This window comes from Centroberyx affinis, unplaced genomic scaffold (assembly GCF_046629955.1).
Source record: "Centroberyx affinis isolate AG114_WGS23_722 - 3 ecotype Tasmania unplaced genomic scaffold, CSIRO-AGI_Caff_v1 ptg002338l_1, whole genome shotgun sequence".
Taxonomy (NCBI): domain Eukaryota; kingdom Metazoa; phylum Chordata; class Actinopteri; order Beryciformes; family Berycidae; genus Centroberyx; species Centroberyx affinis.
The window spans coordinates 79071-100051 of record NW_027280605.1 but is presented as its reverse complement, the minus strand read 5'-3'; the positions used below and the strand labels follow the sequence as shown (position 1 = coordinate 100051).

General features: G+C 43.0%; 1 protein-coding gene across 2 annotated transcripts in view; it reads left to right on the top strand.

Moving 5' to 3' along the window:
- Window positions 1-20981, top strand: part of galnt2 (UDP-N-acetyl-alpha-D-galactosamine:polypeptide N-acetylgalactosaminyltransferase 2) — a 61763-nt gene that overhangs the window by 7680 nt on the left and 33102 nt on the right. The window contains exon 2 of one of the 2 annotated variants that reach the window (XM_071533198.1): window positions 12649-12672. The exons of the other annotated variant lie outside the window; for it this stretch is intronic. Coding sequence (XP_071389299.1) covers window positions 12649-12672 — 24 coding nt within the window. The remainder of the gene's footprint in view (window positions 1-12648; window positions 12673-20981) is intronic. 2 annotated transcript variants of the gene reach the window in all.

Sequence of the window (20981 nt, the reverse complement as noted above, 5' to 3'; positions counted from 1 at the left end):
CTCTGTACTTCACCAGCTGAGCTGATTTTTAAAATGTAAAGAAACATCCAAATGATGGTTGGTCATCTGCCAAAGCGGTGGGTAGATAAAACAAATTTACCAGCCGCAGGCAAACATTTACCAGCACTGGGCTGGTAGGAGGTGTTGGTTTCTTACTCTGCATCAAATCATGGCTGCTCAAACAAAAAATCCACCCTAAAGCACTTTGAAAAAGCTGTTGGCGGTTGGCGTTGCATGGCGTTTCGGACGTTTTCAGCTATTTGAAACAGCACACACCTCAGAATCAAAGAGTAAGAGCTTCTAAACTCACCACTTTGCACCAGCATTCAACAAACATACAGGGAGAAATCCATCGTAGAAGAGGCAGAGATACCGGTTTCTCCACTAACAGCAGCCTCAATAGACCATTATGCAATCCACAGGCCGTTGTGTTTTGCATCAGGGACTCAACTTCCTTTTTCTCAACTGGAAAACCTCTTGCTATCGCTATCGCTGTCTGAAATGCTCAGGCACATTCTCTGTGGGTCGTCGAAAAGCATTCTGGGAAATGTAGGAAATGACTCACTGGAGTAGAAGGGGATCAGGCAGGTTGAGGGAAAGTGGGTACAACAAAAAAGTAAATTACTTCATCACAAAATAACTCCTGGAATGCATTAAACATCACAGATTGATATCTTAACAGTGTAAGAAATCCAAGGTGGATTTTTCCTTTTTAAGAGCGAGTTTTTGAAATGACCTGATTGTAAACCTCTAGCGTGCTGGCAGAAACATCACGGGACTTACACACACACACACACACACACATACACACACACACACACACAAGGTCCAAATTCCAGGGTTAATGTTAGTGATGTTATTGGCCAATACCAGTAAAGAAGAGCTGTGTAAAGTGTCTTGATTGCCGGTAAAAGTAGCTGATGTTGAAATGGGTTTCAGGAAGCAGAGCTGCTGACTCATCAGCTCTACTAGCCTCCTCTAATTGTTTGAAATATGGAAGGATTCACAGACTGAATGGCTCGCTGGTTGACTGATTTGCTGACTGGCTGGCTGGCTGTGAAACTCATCACTGGAGGCTTAAAATGACCAATATCCATAGACTGTACAACATACTTATACACACAGCCATAGAAATGTACACAAATCGCAGACTACAATTGCCTCTGTATGTCCTGTAAATGGCACAGTGGAGGAATTAGGTTAAATGCAAAATTAGAGAGTTCTGGTGTGTGTGTGTGTGTGTGTGTGTGTGTGTGTGTGTGTGTGTGTGTGTGTGTGTGTGTGTGTGTGTGTGTGTGTGTGTGTGTGTGTGTGTGTGTGTGTGTGTGTGTGTGTGTGTGTGTGTGTGTGTGTGTGTCTTTGACCACATGTTCTCCCATTCTGCTGTTTTTTTCTCTCGACTTGTCTCTCTTGGGGACACGTCATCAGATGTCGGACTCTGAGTTTGTGTGTGTGTTTTTTTACGTGTGTGTGTCTGTGTATGTTTTGCTCGTATCTGTGTGTGCGAGACTGGCCTATGTAATATACAAAGCTATTACACAATTTTACAGAAGAGGATGAAATAAAATGCTTTTTTCCCCCAAGTCATGTCGTGTTCTGATCCCTGAGTCCTACGTTCTCTAAAATTAAGTGTCTAATCAGGACGACACAGAAAAGCAGGAAAAAAGGTAACTTGTCCAAAAGGCTGACATTCTGGGGGAAAAAGTGAAAATCACATCCTTTAAAAAATGGGCTCCTGAGGCAGCAAAACTAGTCTGGTGTTAAAAACAGACTGTTATGGCTTAATCCTCTGGTGACAGAAACCTTGGATGGGGTTTATGTTAAAATAGAGGCATACGTTTAATATGATTGTAAAGTATGCCTCTATTTTATCATAAGCCCTCTATATTAACATAAACCCAGTCCAAGGTTCCTATCGCCACGGGATTATGCTGTAACAGTCTGTTTTTAACACTGTTTTTAGTTTCGCTGCCTCAGGAGCCCATACAGCCTCTGCAAGTTGTAATTGTACGAGTTCATATACGATGATTTATGGTAGGAAACTCTTTGTTACTTCCAAATAAGCTGTTGTGCCCATTGGTCCCAGTGAGGAATACACTGCCAGCAGGCAGTTTGTAGGGTAGCTGAGCGGCAAACATAGAAACTCATTTTATGATTACTTACTTTGCTTAAGTGTGATTATATGTTTGGATGTGGAAGTATATTGGTAGGCCTATATAATGGTCCATATGTCAAGGAACGTGCTGTGTGTGGTCTGTTTGTCACTGTTTATGTGTGCATTAAGGTAGTATTTTGATTACAGTGTTTACATGGATTGAAATAACACAATTTCTCTAATAACTCGGTTTACATTTAGTCTATATGTCTATATGCACTGTGCCGTGTTGTTTGCTGTGTAAATACAACATCCAGGTTACTGCGTCAATAAATCGAAACATGTAGGTGTTTTAACCAGGAGTATGACCTTACCCCGATTAAGATAATCAGATACATTTACATGACAGTTTTTATTGCCTTTATCAAAGTATAATATTGAATTATTAGTGTGTATGTCAACATAATCATGTAAATGTGTGGATGTGTGATTATCTCTCAAAGACTGTGTGTGTGTGTAGTTACACATGTTCTCGTGACTCGAGCCATATTTCACAGAGTCTGTGATGTCATTAAGCTCTCCAGTTTCTTTCCAACAGGCCATATGGTAATATACTCATTCCCTCTGTCTCTCCCACCTTCTCTTTCCCTTTTTTCCTTTACTTTTCTCTTTTTTCTCTCTTTCCCTTCCTGCTTTCTCTCTGCTTCTATCTTGCACAAATTCACTTTCTCTGCTCTCATGCTTACTTTCTTTCTCTCATACTTAACTGCTTCCTTTTTTTTTTTTTTTTTTTTTTTTTTGAGGTGGCCAGGAATTCAGTCTGTCATCCTGGGAGCCAATCATGAGAACACATTATTCTTGTCATGTGGCGACCCACCAGAAACAGGCCTGTGACCCATTTTGGGCCCTAACCCACAGTTTTAGAAACCACTGGTATAAAGAAAGTAACAGAATATCCTGAGCTCTTCAGCCAGCTGCCCTGCGCCTGTTTCTGTGTCTCTGTGCATTTCTGCCTTAAAAGGTAGGTTTGATTTATCTGCGCTTGCAGCTCGGTGGGGGTGGAGCAGATGTGATTGTGTCAGACCCCATCAGGAGGGCTAAGAATAGCTAAGATATCTAACACCTTAGCTTGGGTTGGTTTGGAATAGGTTGTTTCACGCCTCCCCTGCTGCGTGTAGTTATGCTCTGGAGTCTAATGTCATGTTGGAGACGAGGCCAAGTCTGCTGCTAGCTGAATATTTGATGTAGGTACAGCTAACCAAGGCTGAACTTTGGGCAGAGCTTCAAGTATTTGGAGTGCTGTAGTAGGCCCACCTGAATGTGTAGTTGTATTAGCCTCCTATATGTGTGATACTATATGGTTTCATTACTACAGTACAACCCGCTCATGGCTGTCAGAAGCCCCTTTCACACATGCAGCTTCACCCAGAAATATTCCGGAAATGTTCTGTCGGAGTCATGTGTGAGTCAACATTCCGGAAAAGTTAATCCGGTAATTCCCCCATCAAGACCTTGTAAAATTCCTGGGAATCTTCAAGCGTGCTCACAAGACAATCTGAAGTGGCGTATTTCGTTGTCTGACTCTCTCACGGCAGCATTTATTTTGGAGCGGGAGAGTTGAAAGTTTGAAAACCGGCGAAGTGAGCAAATTTTGTTTTCATAAAATTGTCTGGAAATTGGATAGACTCAGAAACAAGGGAGCCAATAGCCATCTGAGTGGAGGATGAGATTAATATGCACATTAAACAATAGTAGGAGAAACTTGGTATGCTGCTCTTCATCCGCCATTTTTAAAAAATGTTAACAAAATTATGTCTTCCGTCATGTACCTTAAACGCAACATTATGCCATGTTTGAACAAATTCAACATCAAAATTTTCCAGATAGTAGCTAATAGTGTGAATAGGGGAAACCACTAGCACTGCCGGAAGCACGTTAATCCTCCGGGATCTGTGTGTGAAAAGGGCTAAAGTTATTTGTCCCTGTCAAACTCTTTCCCTCCTTCTCACCTCCTACACTTCCCCTCCTTCTCTCTGTCTCGCTCACGGCTGTCACTCTTCTTTCTGCTCCTGTCCATTAAGGTGGCAGCCGCAGAGTGTGTGATGTGTTCACAGGCCGGGGTTCACTGTCCCGGACGGTGAATGATTGACCCAGTAGTGTGTAACTACAGCAAGACACCGCTCTGGAGCTAAAAACAGCAGTCCGCCAGCAGAGACTGGTGTTGGGACATGGTGTGTGGCTCATGTCAGCTAAATGATTAAATTGAAGATAGGAACGCAGCTGAATCAAATGCCACTGCGCAGTTGAGATAATTGTGGCATCAGAGAATCGGCATACTGCAGATCTGTTTTTTCTTGCTGCACAGATTAGCATCTGGTTAGACAGGTTCTCATTCTTATTTCTTGAGGCATGTTGTGGGATTATGCAACATAAAGCTGAATACCTGGAGTGATTTAAATTCCTGCATCTGTACTGTTGGAACTTAATTCTAATTCAGATTAATCAATGATTTGATATCATGAAGCAACCATGAAAGAAGTGTTTATCCATGTTTGGGTTTTCTTCAAAATGTAGCATTGCCAAATTAATTGAAATTAAATTTATCAGTCTACAAGAAGGGACACCTAATTTGTAAACAATTAAAACCTCTCAACAGCATATCACATTTGGCAGAGTTCAAGAAGAAGTAGGCACCAAAATCTTGGTACTCTGTGTCCTCTGTGAGCGTTTCACATCACATTACCAAACTCTGAGAGTGGTCGAAAAACCAAGTGAAACCAGAATGCATGTCTTCGCTCTCTGGTAAGTGTGACAAATGACCAGGATTCATAGAAGCAATGATATTCTCTACTGCGATCACCTAAATATGATAAATTGCATTCAATAAAAAGAAAGGGACTGAATTATTTTGTTGAGTTTACTCTTTTGGATGTCATTCGACTGCCCTTTCTGAACGAACCAGTAGTTTTCCACACCCTGCTGCAGCGGCTACCATAGATATAATATAGATAATATGGCTCAGCATCAGCAGCCTTTGGTTTTCTGTTTAAATACTAAGTGGTTTTGTGTGCTGCTTGCATGTCACCAATGTAATGATGATGTCCCGGCAAGGCTGCATCCTTAAGGAAATGGGTCAGTACGAAATATTTATGATAACTGAACCAAACTGTGAACAAAAACACAATGGAGAAAACATATGATACAGTACTGGCGCAGTGGGAATACTGTCTGAGCCTCTTCAGCCTCATCACCTCTTACATATGAGCTGGTTCACCAGTGTAGAAGAGCAACCGAAACACCATGACGGTACATAAAAATGGGATGATAAAGGTCACTGGCCTGGTTTCTTAAACTATAGGTCAAAACCCAAAATGAGATGCATGCCTTCCTCCGGGGAGCCGGCACATGACAAGAGTAGCAATTTGTTTTAATGGGCCTGTCTCCCATGGCGAAAAAATACATTTCTCCTTTGTGTGCCAAAAAAAAGTTAAAGAGCCAGTGTTTGGCTGTGTAATTAGCCGTCATTGAAAGTCTCACATCTGCTCCAAGTCTGTAACTTCGTCTGTGGCACATGTTTGTCTCTGAAACTTGATGTATTACAAGCTGAGTTGGTATCTTGCTCTTGATGTGTTTATGACTGTCTCCCTCTTACTACATGTAATCACTCACCCACACACCCACATACACACACATAAAAAGGCAAACACAGACACACACCATGTGTTCTATATGTGTAACAACACACACATGTGACCAAATCACCCGCCACAGGAAACTGATGGAGACAGAAGAAATGTTGGTTCTGGCTCAGCCCAAACACACACACACACACAAACACACACACACACACACACACACACACACAGCAACACACACAATACAGCTGCTACTGTGTTTGAATGCATGCACATGATATCCATTTACTAAAACACACCTTCCCGCTCTAGCTTACAGAAGGTTTTTGTCCTTGTATGGCAAAGAAAATATTTATAGACGTACAGTTTGTTGCTGTTCCAGCTAACCTCCTATGATATGAGGTAACATGTACTGTGCTGCGATTTCAGTGGCTATCAGTAACCTAACATTGATGACCTCAGCGTCCAGGGAATCAAACCTGCCTGTTCTACACTGACTTTATTTAGGAAATTGACATGGGGTCTTGATTCAAACTAGTTTGAGCTGAGGTGTCCGCTCTCATCAATCACTCCACTCCAGTGAGTTTACGACTACAATATGTTTTCGCAAATTCATCCAAATCTTGCCAAGGTTGGCAATGTTGACCTGTTTCTGTCCTTTTTAGTGCAAAAAAAGCACTAAAACACTCCTTTCAGATTCTCTTTAAAAAACAACAGGGCCTGCAATTTTCACAAATCATTACAATTTTGCCGTAGTAAACAATCTAATGAAAGCGCTCGACAACAAGCGGATCATTACAACTTTTTAAGTGACTTGCCTGCAGCGAACTGGAGCATTTCTGGTCATAATAATCACAGACAACCGCTGTGGTCCGGGACGGGACGATCACTTACTGTTAGCAGGGAGGGGGAGGGGGTTCAAAGACAGCAGGGAGGAAAGGGGGTGGGGAAAAGGAGAGGAAACAAGGGCTTGATGAAAGAGTTTTGACAACTTGATTGGGGATTTTAACATCCCCACCCTCTGCACCCCACCCCCCTCCCCAACACACACACACACACACACACACACACACACACCCCACCTCTCTTCCTCTCCACCTCCCCCTTTCCCGCCCTGACCTACTTTTTCCCTCTGCTGACACACTCAGATGATTCAGCAATCTCTCTCTCTCTCTTTCTTTCTTTCTTTCTTTCTTTCTTTCTATCTCTATCTCTATCTCTATCTCTATCTCTATCTCTCTCTCTCTCTCTCTCTCTCTCTCTCTCTCTCTCTCTCTCTCTCTCTCTCTCTCTCTCTCCTCTATTCTCTCTATTTTACTCCCTTATTCATCTTTCACTCCACCCCCCTTCTCCCACACTTCTCTCCCTTCCTTCCTCCCTCTTTCTCTCTCGTCTTCCCCTTGTTTCCCATTCCATCTTTTCGGTGTCTCCGGCAGCGCTGTCACTTTTTGCTAAAATTGAATTTGAACCTGCCCCATTATCAGGAGTCATTTGCTCAAATTAGTTCCAAACTCCCACAGCCTAACAGCAGGCAATGAGCGGCTTTGACGATGCTGAATAATCATTACCGTCAGATGAAAGTCTCACATTTGCCAAAAGTTTTCAGGAAATTGAGATTTAACATTTTTTTGTTTTGATGACTGTCCATTTTTGGCTCTATGACGCCTCTGCACGGGGATTCTGGCTCCCTGGGTGCAACTTAGTCAGCACATAAAGGATCATCTTTTAATTCAGGTAGAAAGATGAAAAACATCACGACACAGTGATATATACGGGGAGAGAAATGTCCCGGTTCCTGTCTCCTGTCCGTTCTGCCTCTCTTGTTCTCTTCTGCCCTTCCTGCCCTCTTGTTCCCTCCTCGTCTCCTCCCTCCCTCCCCCTCTCCCTTTCACAGATAACCCTCACTGCCTCTGTCCACAACTGTGAATCGACTGTATTATCGCTCTTTCTTTTTCTCTTTCTCACTTTTTATCTCTTGCTCTTTCGTTGCTCTTTCAAGTCCTCCTGCAGTCCCAGACAGGCACACAGAAGGCCCCATCTCTGACCCATATCACTGAACATGAAAAGACCTGCCTGTCTCTGTGTGTGTGTGTGTGTGTGTGTGTGTGTGTGTGTTCAAAGGTATGAACTTCAGTGCTACAACAATAGCTGTAATGGACACCATGAACCTGAGCTCGGTCTATTGTGTCTATTAGCTTTGCACCATCACAGGCAGGCAGGGGAACAGATGAGTGGATGGTGGGTCAGTCTGAAACAGGCGGCAGGCTGACCTTAGAGGACCTAGCTTTTGGGAGATTGGCCCGTTGGTCAGCTTACCCATTAAGTGATGAGAACAGAAACAGCAAAATCATCCACGTGTCCCCGGTAGATTGTTCGCTCCAGTGTTCCATGCTAACAATTTAGAGTCCACAATGTTGACTGATAGTTGGTGACTAATGGTGAGAAAATGAGAAAATGTAGCAGCCCTAAAGCTAAACAGTAAGTCATTTTAAATATCCAAATATGCAGGCAAGTCTGGCAGTTTTGTGTTGGAAATTGGTAAAAAAAAAAGTGAACTACCAGGGACTATTTTCCCTGTTTATATAGGAAGTGAATTGTGGTGGGCGATGGGAGTGTACAACTGAAAATCACCGTGCAGCAGATGAATATGTGGTTGCTCACCTGAAATGGTTCCAAAAATAAACCTGGCTCCTTAAGCTATATGAATCTTTTATGAATGTAGAGGCCATATAAAAAACCCTCAAAAACAAAGTTTGTATTAAGGTCAGTCTTCTTACTTTGGACGATGCTAGTCGCCTACTATCACTCAACATAGTGTATGCTAAAGAGTTAGCATGGAGCACCAGAGATGATCTACCGGGAACCCATGCATGATTTTGGTGTTTATGTTCTCATTATTTAATGGGTACGTTGACAAACCCAATCTCCCAAAAACCTGGTGCATTCCTTATAAATATCCCACCTGTAGGATTTTCTCCTGAATACATCGCTGTAAAAACCCCTGGTAACAACACATTCCAGGATCGTGTGCTAGGAAAAAAAAAACAGCGTCCATTGCTGTTATCAGTGGCCTCCATCATCTGTTTCATGCTGTCGTTTGGGACAGTTGACATGAAAATCTGTGTAATCCACTTAGATGCACTGTCGAGTTGTGCATCAGAAGCAGAGCGGAAGAGGAAGAGGAAATAATGAAATATGCCAAAAGCAGGCAGCTCAGAGGGGCCGGTGCTGCGGTTCATCTGCCAGTGAAAAATCCCACGAGGGTGACCTTTAACCCCAAATCCATTACCTTTCCTGAATGTTGAGGCTGGGATGTTGTGGTCAGGAGTTTGCCAGTTCACCACTTTGGTTCAGGACTCCGGGTTGAGAGCGAATTTGCTAAATGGAGATCTTAATTTAGCCCCCCCCCCCCCCCCACCTTCATCCACAAACCCAAATCAATGCATTCAAACCGCTCACAAGACACTTTAGCCAAGCACTTAACAAAGACCCTGGAACTGAGTAAAATCAATTTGATTTCCCATTTGAAAACCAAGGCTGTTTGTGTGTGTGTGTGTATGTGTGTGTGTGTGTGTGTATGAGATGCAGATGGGATTTCGGGAATGGGGCCAGCACACACAATTGCTCCATTGAGTTGTCTTACACCCCCTGAGTCTCTCTCTCTCACTCTCTCTCTCTCTCACACACACACACACACACACACACACACACACACACACACACACACACACACACACACACACACACCCTGGTGAGACTTGTCACAGTTTGCTCAGTGCAGTCTGGAGTCTCAGCCCAGTGGAGAGAGGGAGAGGCGTGTTGGGGTACGAAGCCTAATGGGTTTTACACACCCACACACACACACACACACACACACACACACACACACACACACACACACACACACACACTGTTTTCCCCCAAACCTTCACACACACTTATAGTACACATGAAAATATACCAATGTGGTTGTTTTATTCTAGATTATCTCCTTCTGTTGTTCTTCTCAGGGTGTTACTAGCTCATTCAACCCACCCTGGGTAAATAAAGGTAAAAAAACAAAACACTACTGCTCACTCTCTTTTTCTCTCTCTCTCTCTCTCTCTCTCTCTCTCTCTCTCTCTCTCTCTCTCTCTCTCTCTCTCTCTCTCTCTCTCTCTCTCTCTCTCTCATATAGAGGTTTTATTATGGTGTGACAAAAGGAAAGACATTATTTAACAGTCACACACGGCCTAATGAGCTCCTCTCTGTGTTTGAAGTGTAGAGCAGTTTGCATTCCCCGCAGCCATGCATCAACAGGTGTGTGTGTGTGTGTGTGTGACTCAGTCTGACACACTCCTGATAAGTTCTGTGGTGTTCTAGATGTCTCTCCCCCTCTGTTACGCCTTATTAAACCTCAGAGATAGACAGACACAAAGAGAGAGAGAGAGATAGAGAGATTTTATTTACCCAGGGTGGGTTGAATGAGCTACATTTTAGTAACACCCTGCTTCACTCTCATACAGTTGCACACATTTCTCTCTCTCTCTCTCTCTTTCTCTTTCTCTCTCCCTCTCTCTCTCTCTCTGCCTACATCCTGCTCTCTCGCCCCACGTTCAGCCTCTCTCACTGTCATTCTCTTTCTCTCCTATTCTGACTGTCTCTTCTCTCTGTAGTTTGATGTTAGGTGACAGCATAGTGACAGCTATCATGACTTCCTGACAGCCATTCGCAGGCTGTGTGTGTGTGTGTATGTGCATGCAGTCATCTAGTGCTTCCCTCTAAGCATATGAAATAATCTAAGCATATTGTGAGCATCTTGTAAGTTCTCATATTCAAGCTTTCTTTCCAGTTATCTAGTCATAGTTTCCCTTTTATGGAAACGTCTGAATCAGACAGCAGATCCCATGTCAGCTTCTAAATTACATTCAGCCCAAGGATAAAATTTAATAGCACATGAATTTTACATTTTTGTGGTAAAACTTTCAGCCACAGAGGCAAATGATTTCAAAAAAATTCATTGTACTTTTTTATAATACAACAGGCCGTCTGCCAAAATACACAGTAGAATTGACAGTTTTACAAACTGCTGCCAAAATATACAAAACCATTGCGTTTGGCTGCTGGCTTGTGGCTGGAGTTGATGTCATGCTCTTTGTTTTATATTTACTTTTTTGTATGTTTTTTATGTTTATATGTTTTTGTGGTATGCCGCAGATGAACTTCCTTTGTAGCTAGTCTGCCTATACCCAGTGAACAAAACAGTTGTTGGTTTGGTGATTTCATACCTACTGTTCATATCTGTGTGTCACTCTTTTCTTGAGTTATGTCCATTTATTTCAGCTGATGCCACCAACGTCTTGTGAATTGTTTGACTAGCTGCAAATTCATCCCACAAAGAAAAACAGTATGAATCACTGAAGAGAGGAAATTGTGTTATTTTCTTCTTATGAGTAACATCTTGATTAAGTATAAAACTGCAATTAGTTTTTAGAGAAACCAGACAGTCACCTACAACAATGAGATCAGAGCAAACCTACTAGTCAACTGGATTAAACTTGGCTGACAGTCAGACTGTGGTAGGAAAGCATTTTAAATCGGCGGCTCTATCATGATTCTGCATGGTTTTACTGTTAGTCAAACAACTGGAGCAGAACTGTGACCACTGATAGGATCGATATTGACAAACAGCGTTATCTAATTTTAGCACATATCGATTTGAAGTTGTTAAAAAATATACGTTTCTGGTTTCTTTATTGATATTTTTATGGAGAAATCAATAGAGTGTGTTCTGATTCTATTTGGGAAGTGCAAATGTTACACAGAGAGCAACTCCCCTGATGAAATATGGTTTAATTCAATATAGAATGAAACTGATATTGTTTTGATGTTGTTTTGAGAACAGGTGTTTAGTTTGATGCATCTGAATCAGTTTTGATATCAACGGTTCCCTTTAATGTTGAAGTGACTCACTGTGAACAGCAGTTCCTGGTAAACAGCAGTACGCTTTATGGCAGGTTGTTCCTGTATATTAGTGAGATAGATGAGAGGGGCTGTGAATGGAAACGCACACTTCTGCAGAGGGCTGTTTGCGTGGGAAATTGCACTGCACTGGCACAGATGTGTGTGTATATGTGTGTGTGTGCAGTAGGTGCTGGGCAAGAGGAAGACATTTTTTTCTATACATTTCCACAGTATTCAAGCCCTATTGAATGTAGAGTGAGCAACATTAAAACCATTGTCCTGTGGCTGTATTCCATTATGTTGGAAAATTGATTTTCTTTTCTGAAAGCATACCGTAGTGTATTGTTCACATGGTCCTGTAAGGATGAGACAATTCTGCAACCCCTGGCTTCATGAAACCCTTTCAAAACCAGTTGGATGAACTCCAAAATGCATGGTTGTCAAACCAACAACATAAAATAAAAGCCATTTGATGGCTTTTATCCAAAGCATCTTGCAGTATTATGTAAGTGTGTGCATACATTTTTAGCATGAGCTGTCCCAGTTGGAATTGAACCCCTCACTCTGGCAGTGTTAATGCCATTTTCTATGTATTGAGCTATATAGGACCAAATAATAGAACCAAAAAGGTCCTATATAGCTGCTATATATAGGACCTTTTTTGAGATGTGAGGTTTCTGCAGCATATGGATGCTGCGTTCACCGTAAGATGTTATGCGAATAATGAGCCCTCTTGAGGCGTGATTTCAATGTGACAAAAGATTGTTAATTTTCTTCTTTCTGGCTCTGTGTTCCTGGTGGAGGAGGTGAGTAGAGAGGAGCTAGGGGGCTGGAGAGGTGAGGAAATAACCAGCTGAAATTCAAAATGTCAAGCTAGTGACAGAGGGAGGAAATGGAGGTGAGGAGGAGAAGTGAAGAGGAGATGAGGGTCAATCGGAGGGGGAGGCGGCATACGGCAGGGAGAGGAGAGGTGAGGTGGGGGTGGGGGTGGGGGTGGGGGTGGGGGGAGATGGGGAGGAGATGTCACAAAATGACAAGATGTGGAGAGGTGAGTGGAGGAGACGGGAGCGGAGGAGGTGAGATACATTAAAACGAGTTGAAGTTAGGAGAAATTAAAAGGTGGGGGAATGAAAAGTCCATTGATGTAACCTGACAGTTTGATTCCACTGTTCGCTGCTTCAGAGGCACAAACACACAGTCAGTAACAGAGTGTTGAACTCCCAGACTTCAACACTGCATCGCTGGAAATCTCTGGTGGGAGGCAAAACAAAAAGACTGCAAACAGTAGGTCCTCCCTCTGTGTCCTTCTGTTATCCTCCATCCCCCATCTCCCTCTCTCTCTCACTCTCTCTCTCTCTCTCTCTCTCTCTCTCTCTCTCACTCTCTCTCTCTCTCTCACTCTCTCTCTCTCTCTCTCTCTCTCTCCCTCTCTCCCTCTCCCTGCGTGTGGTAACATCCAAGTTGCAGCTGTTTTTAAAACTAGTTTTCAGCAACAAGCTCCTTTTGGCTCCTTTCATCCTTTCATGTTGAGCTACTGCCTGAAGACTCTCTCACTGTGTGTGTGTGTGTGTGTGTGTGTGTGTGTGTGGCCGGAGGACACAGAGCTGTGATTAAAGAGGAGGAAAAAAAACGTGAGTTGTTCTAGATTCTTTCTTCTCCTGGATAAACAACTTGGAGAGCTAGCCAGACAGGACAGCATCACCGCGGGGAGCCTGAACTGGGGATATTAACACGGGCACAGTGTGAACAAAGAGCGCTCACTCAGTTTCTCGCAGTTAAACACATCACATGTTTGTGCAATATATGTACCACATGAACATTTCTGCTCCTCTGGCATCATACTGAGGGTTATGCAGCAGATAGAGATTCTTCGGCTGAGGAAAAAGAACTGTGGTGGTGGGTTGCACACGTTTTTTTCTAACTTGATTGCTTTCTTCAAGTCAACACTGCTTTAGCTGTGTAGAGGAAGGACCACTCTGTTCTTGGATTCCAGTTCCAGCTTTTCCAGCGATAAGACAAATGTCCTAAGCCCTGCCCTTGTCACAAACAGGATAGGTGACAAAGTGCAGCCCTGGCGGAGACCAACCCCCACAGGAAACAAGTCCGACTTACTACTGAGAAGCCGGACACATCTCTCGCTTTGGGCGTACAGAGATTGGATGGCCGTCAATAGTTTCCCCCGCACCTCATACTCCCGCAGCACCTCCCACAATATCTTTCGGGGGACCCGGTCATAGGCCTTCTCCAAATCCACAAAGCACATGTAGACCGGATGGTCATACTCCCAAGCCCCCTCCAGGATTCTTGCGAGAGTAAAGAGCTGGTCCGTTGTTCCACGACCAGGACGGAATCCGCATTGTTCCTCTTCAATTTGAGGTCTGAGGGCTTAGGATTGTGTCACTGCTTTTTGCAGATAACGTGGTCCTGATGGCATCATCGGTCTGTGACCTTCGACACTCACTGGATCGGTTTGCAGCCGAGTGTGAAGCGGCTGAGATGAGGATCAGCACCTCTAAATCTGAGGCCATGGTTCTCCGGAGAATCGGAGCAGCGGGAGCGGTACTGCGTTCGCTTTACCGCACCATTGTGACGAAAAGAGAGCTGAGCCAGAAGGCAAAGCTCTCGATCTACCTGCAATCTTCATCCCAACCCTCACCTATGGTCATGAACTATGGGTCATGACCGAAAGGACAAGATTGCGGATGCAAGCGGCCAAAATGGGTTTCCTCAGGAGGGTGGCTGGCATCTCCCTTAGGGATAGGGTGAGAAGCTCGGTCACCCGTGAGGGACTCAGAGTAGAGCCGCTGCTCCTTCGCATAGAAAGGAGCCAGTTGAGGTGGTTCGGGCATCTAGTAAGGATGCCTCCTGGTCGCCTCCCCAGGGAGGTTTTCCAGGCACGTCCAGCTGGGAGGAGGCCACGGGGCAGACCGAGGACCAGGTGGAGTGATTACATCTCCACGCTGGCCTGGGAACGCCTTGGGATCCCCCAGTCAGAGCTGGTTAATGTGGCCAGGGAAAGGGAAGTTTGGGGCCCCCTGCTGGAACTGCTACCTCCGCGACCCGACCTCGGATAAGCGGTTGAAGATGGATGGATGGACGAATGGAAGACAAATGTGTTCAATTCATAGGTCTTGTAGGCTTCTACTGAATTACCGCCATAAAGAAAATAATATAAACACAAGTCCAGATTTGCTAAAACCTTTAGTGTGTACCATAACCTTTGCAATTTTCAAAGTCAGCAGTAAGACTTGTGATAAGTGCGAGACAATTTGCTTGACCAATCGGGAGTTATGTATTGCGTGATTCATTCATTCATATTCATGTCATTGGTTTTGCACATGTTAAAAGTTTTTGCGCCCGTGAAATGCTTCAGCAGATCAGGGCCTTGGAGAGAGTGAGCTGTGTTCTTTTTCTTTAGACAAATGACCTTGTGTGAAGCACAATCTGAGCTTTTGTCTCCTCCTCATTCCTCCTCTTAAGCGAAGCAAGTTTTTCTTCTTTTGTGGCACGGTGTTGGTTAACGCCGGTTTTTATTCTTGTTTTTGTGATGTTTAGCGGCAGTGCGAGTTCACTCCTCGGTCAAGTCAAGCGAAGTTAAAAGCAGCCTAACACCAGGCTTTGGGTGGTGATGAAATCTCTCTCTCCATCTATCCTTGACCTTAAAGGAGCATCTTATTAATATTTTATCCCAGTTGTAACTGCAGTTGATTCCTCCAGAAACATTTCTGCTATGAATGTAGGTAGGCTGATGTGATTTTTTTGCTATATTTTTCCATTTACATTTTAGGCATTTAGCAGACACGCTTGTCTCGAGCAACTCGCTGTCAGTGCAACAGTAGAATAAGCTTAAATTCCTAGATCAGCAACATTACAAACAACCAGTAGAAAGGAATGATGAGTACATTGCATTTTCATTTTTCTAAGCAATTTGAGTGAGTAGAGAGGAGGGGATGTGATTCAGTGGGGGAAAAGTTGATGTGAGGTACTAGTTTAAAAGATTAGTTTTCACTAGACATGGGACGATACATCGAAATTCAATATATCGCAATACAAAAATGTGACAATACATATCTTGGGTCAGGTGTGTCAGGTGAATGCTGATATTAGCTACATTTTATTCTGCTGTAGTAATCACAAGTGAGACGGCTTGCCCATCACGACTTCGCAAGCTCTCCACAGAAATTATATTATTTGCACTTTGTAATGACATTTTTTAATTGTTGTTTACATTCTAGCAAGCCAGTGCCATTGCTAGAAAGATTTGTGGCTCAGAAATAAACATAATTCTGCATCTACATACTTCGTTGTCATTGAACTTTTATTTATTACATCGTATCGTGATTGTATCGAATCCTGAACCCCATATTGTCTATCGAATCGTATTGTGTTCCCTAGTTTTCACCGTGCTGTGATGGAAGACGGGCAAGTGACTCTGTTGTTCTGACTCAAGAGGGAAGGTCATTCTTTTTACTTTTTTGACATTTATTTAACCAGGCAGGTCAGTTTTAAACAACTTTTCTCATTTAAAGTGATGGTCAGGCAAAAGAACGGCTGTAACGTTTTGTTCTGCGTGCAGGAAGACCGTGGCACCGACACTGCCAGGGTTGGGGGTCCTGAAGGTCAGAGGTGGAGCTCAGTAGGGGGTCAGTGTCTTGCTCAGGGACACCTCAGCCGGACAGGTGCTTGCTGTCACAGGGGTTTGAACCTGGCCTTCTGGTTGAAGGCTGTTCCCTGTAATCACTAACGTCACCAACTGCTGCCTACGCTTCCCTTTGGATAAAAGTGTCCACCAAATGGCATTTGTTACATAAAACAATATACTGACTAGAAAGCCAACAATATGTTTTTGGGTGATGCTTCTTTTTCATTGACCTTTAAAAAAACAAGGATTATATCACTTCAGAACAAACTAAATATAACTCCTGACTGTTTGAGGTGTGTGGGCGGTGATGTGCGTAGAATCTCTCCTGAAGTTCTTTTCTTTTAAAGTTGACCTGCATTTTATCCAAATATGCTCTTGTTACATGAGTAGTGATGACAAGCCTCAGCACTATATTAAACTGTATCCTGTCCTCCCCCTGAGCTGCTGTCCATCAGCATATTTCATTGCTTCCCTTCCCCACTGCTTCTGAAGCGTGCTGCACCAGTCTGCTGGAGGGATTCTGCAGTGAATTAAGCCCACAGAACAAATCACATCATTGGCGCTACTTTTTGTATTGGAAACAGGCATGGATTTTGCTAGCTTTAGACTCTGCCAACAAAATCAATTTTTGTTTGATTTTGAATTAATTGCAGTTAATAAGAAAATGCCATACATGGCACCATGACATGCATTTAATCAGCAATGGATTAGGGGTAAACGTCTTCCCTTCGGGCATTTTTTTTCTCTTTTTTTCAAATGCCAAATGTTATAATATTGTCTGTATGTCCTTGGTGTGTGTGTGTGTGTCGGCATGTTACACATGTGTGTGTGTCTGTGCTTATGTTTGTGCATGTTCCTGATTCTGTGCATGCCTGTGTGTGTGTGTGTGTGTGCACATTTATGTCATTAAAGTGCTATGTGTGTTTGGCTGCATGCATGTATGCGAGCATACACTGTCTGGGAATGTGTGTGTGTGGTGTGTTGGTGAACTCTGGCTCTTAGCTGTGTTAATCTATCAGTGGATGTAGATGTGATCAGATTACTGTGGATTATACTCTGACTATTAGAGGCTGGGCGAAGACTAGATATCACACATGCACACGCACACACGCTCACAGGCAAACTGCAGATAAGCACACATAAAGTATGCATGTACCCAAACTGGCACACTTGTGGGCACGGACACACACAAACACACACAAATATGAGCACACACACTTGTGTATGCACACGCATTTGCTTGTTCTGGTGTTGGCTTAACTCCATCCCATTACCAAAGAAGCAGGTGTGAGAGTTCTGCAGCTAAAGGCTTGAGTCCTTCATATGACAGAGAAATAAAATACTGCACTGTGTGTTCGGACTGCCAAGTGCCCTTAAGCATTAACTTCAAGTATGAATTGACTGAAATTTGAATATTAATGATACATTTTATTGGGTGCAGTGAATGGACAATACGTTCTAAACAGATAGATTCTATCTGGAGTTGATTAACAGTGTGCGAGAGATTTGACTTGGCATTCTGCTGAATCTTTACTTTTACTGAGGTGAATCCAAGTATCTTCCCAACATCAGTTGGAGGAGTTAGGAGGAGTAGTAATCTCTTCATCAGGCTGGGTGTTCTCTGCCGTGATGCTGCTAGCAAACGTGAGTGTGCTAACAACAAACTAGCGAGCTAGAAGAAGAGACTGTGAGATCGACAGAATGAGAGTCTATGGAGCCGAGGCATGAGGAGCCAGTGATGTGTTCAGTTCAATCAGATCTAAAAAAAAAAACCGAAAGAAAAGAAGAAGAAACTGCTGTTTTTGATGTATTCGACATATTCAACAGGTTGGGTCTTGAATTCGTTGTGTTGTGTGATCATTGTTAGTTTAGTTGGCACCCAAAGGTGCTGTGTCAGATGAAGGAGCGCACCCTGGGTTAGCAGGTAAGACCTACACCATGTTCTTGTCACGTTGTCTCTCTCCCATTTTTTTTCTGTCACACTGTGCTGCAAAATGTCACAAAAATGCCTGAAATAGTCATTCCTTTCTTAAAGGAAATAATTCCTTAATCACACTGTGTGCAGTATGGTGTGTGATGCTGCCCTACATAAACCAACAACAAAGCATTGAAATAAACACACACCGCAGGGACTTATACACCCAAGAGAGTTGTTAGGTGGCTCAAACCAGGAAAACAAACCAACCGCAATGGGGGGAAAAAATCATAAAAAGGCAGATCAAACAAGGCACAAAGATATCAAAACAAAAGGAACTAAACTATAAAAACACATTTCTAAAACTTCTATAAGAAAACATACCTAAGTTACGTTAAGTTGTCAATACAACATTATTGTCTCTCCTGGGATCATTTGTAAAGCGAACGTCAGCTCTTCTGTCGCTGACTCTCCATCGACCGCTGTGGACAGAGACCGGCTTTACACCACAGTGACAGACAGGGTTCAACTATCCAGCCACTCTGCTTCCTTCTCTTCCTCTCAATGAGCTTAGGGTGTGTGTGTGTGTGTGTGTGTGTGTGTGTGTGTCTGTGTGTCTGTGTGTCTGTGTGTCTGTGTGTGTGCGTTTGAAATTCAATGTGTGTACTAAGTGTGTCTTTTTGCCTCTATGTGTCACGACCATCTGTCAAATGGCACACTAACCAAGCGGCTGCCAAAACTGACACAGCAGAGGAGAGAAAGGGAGGGAGAGACAGAAAGAGAGAGAAAGAAATGGAAAGAGAGAGACAGAAAGAGGGAGGGAGAGACGGAGTGAGAGGGGGAAAGTGAGTGACGGGGAAATGTAGGGGAAGAGAATCAGAAAGATGAAGAAAAAGAGAAATGATAGAGTGCTATGAGGGTAGAAGATAAGAATTTATGAGAGATTTAATGTTTGATGTTTCAGCCATCTCACTTTGTGACCTGTGTGTGTGTGTGTGTGTGTGTGTGTGTGTGTGTGTGTGTGTGTGTGTGTTCAGTGAATTTGGTCCAGTGATGTCCCATCTCCGCATCTTCAGTCGACCTTGAGTAACCACTTCCTGGTTTTAGCTCATATCTTCCCTCCAGAACCCGAGAGAGAAGACTGAAAATCCTTCAGGGTTTCACAAAGTGGATGTTGGCTAAAAAAAGATACTGCACTATTCTCTGGTGTTAGTTTAATTTAAAATGATATAACCCAAAATGAAGGAGCCCCTGAACACAACTGCACCTTGTTAACAATAGCTTGCCAGTCCAGAAGATTGGACACCCTGCTCTGTTCTCTATTATTAATATTTCTGGCTCTGGCTGGCGCACTGAATTGGATTGAGGTGTGTTTTGTGTGTTTGTGTGTGTGTGTGTGTGTGTGCACTTTATGAATGTTAGTCATGTCTAGAGGAGAGCAAGAGATTGGCCGAGGCCATTTTCACTAAAAGGTTTTCAAAGCCTTTCATATGATTTATATGAGATATAAAAATAGCTTTCCAACATCTGCTCTGTAGTTATCCTATCAAATCATATTTCTTTCATTGATAAGTCATATTTATAGCTGCTATTTGTTGATAAATCATACGTATTGGATCTTAAAGCCCTGCATTGCTATCATTATCCCCTAATGCCTTCTGTCTTGGTGGTATCTGTGATGGACTGCACTTCCCATAAATCACTGGGGTGTGTAGTCAGGAAGCAGGCAGAACAATGCTGCAGCTGTCTCTTTGCTTTTACTTTCTCCCCCATCTTTCTTCTCTTGTTTTCGCTCTCTTAACCTTTTTTTCATTTCCTTATATTTCTCTTTGTCCATTTGCCCTTGTTTCCATCTCAGCTGTCCTTGTCTCATCCTCTCATCACTCCTCCTCTCACTTTATCCTCCTCTCCTGTCTGTTCTTCTGTCATTTTTGGCTCCTCACCTCCATAAAATTATGCTTTCTTTCTGTTGAAACCAGTAAAAATAACATTACCAGTCAGACATGAGAAACACAGTGCATTACTGAGCATGTTAAATGATTCTTGGAACAAAATCTGATGTTTTGTTTGGCTGCATTTTTACACAGGTGAGCTAATGGCATTTTGACAAAAAGTTGGTTTTCAGGGGAAGCAGGGGTCACTGGTCTCTTTCCAGTTCTGCTGTGCTGAGGGTGTATGAGTACATACTCGTGATTTTTGTTGTTATAGGCTATGCTTGTCAGGCAAGTCAGCTGTTCTCCCTCTGTATCTAATAAGTTAATTACCTGTCATTCAAACATGGGAAAAGTTACAACTTGACAAATGTGTGAAAATGGATGTAAACATTACAGCAGCAAAGGCAATCCTGAAAAATGGATTTTCAAAGGTTTGATGAGGTGTTCAGCTTCTAGATAAGGCAGCAGTAATACATATGCTGTCTGTTTTGGGGAATATTAGAACGTAAACAGATTGCCTTGATATTAGAAATTTACACTAGCATTGGGAAATAGTGTACATCCTCCTATCACTTTTGGTCAGCAGATTTCACAGTTAGACCCTGTGTTAAATAGCTTTGGTCTCAAATCAACTCATAGTAGGGAGTTTGGGATTTTTTAGGGTTTTACAGTCAAGGTTGTCAAGCCAGCCCGCCTTCACTATAAAGCACTGGGGGAGACCCTGTGTGTGTTGCACTAGGCTACATTTAAAATGACCAAATATCAATGTAATTTCAATTGCTAAAACTTTGGCTAGGGAATTTCCACTGGCATTCCC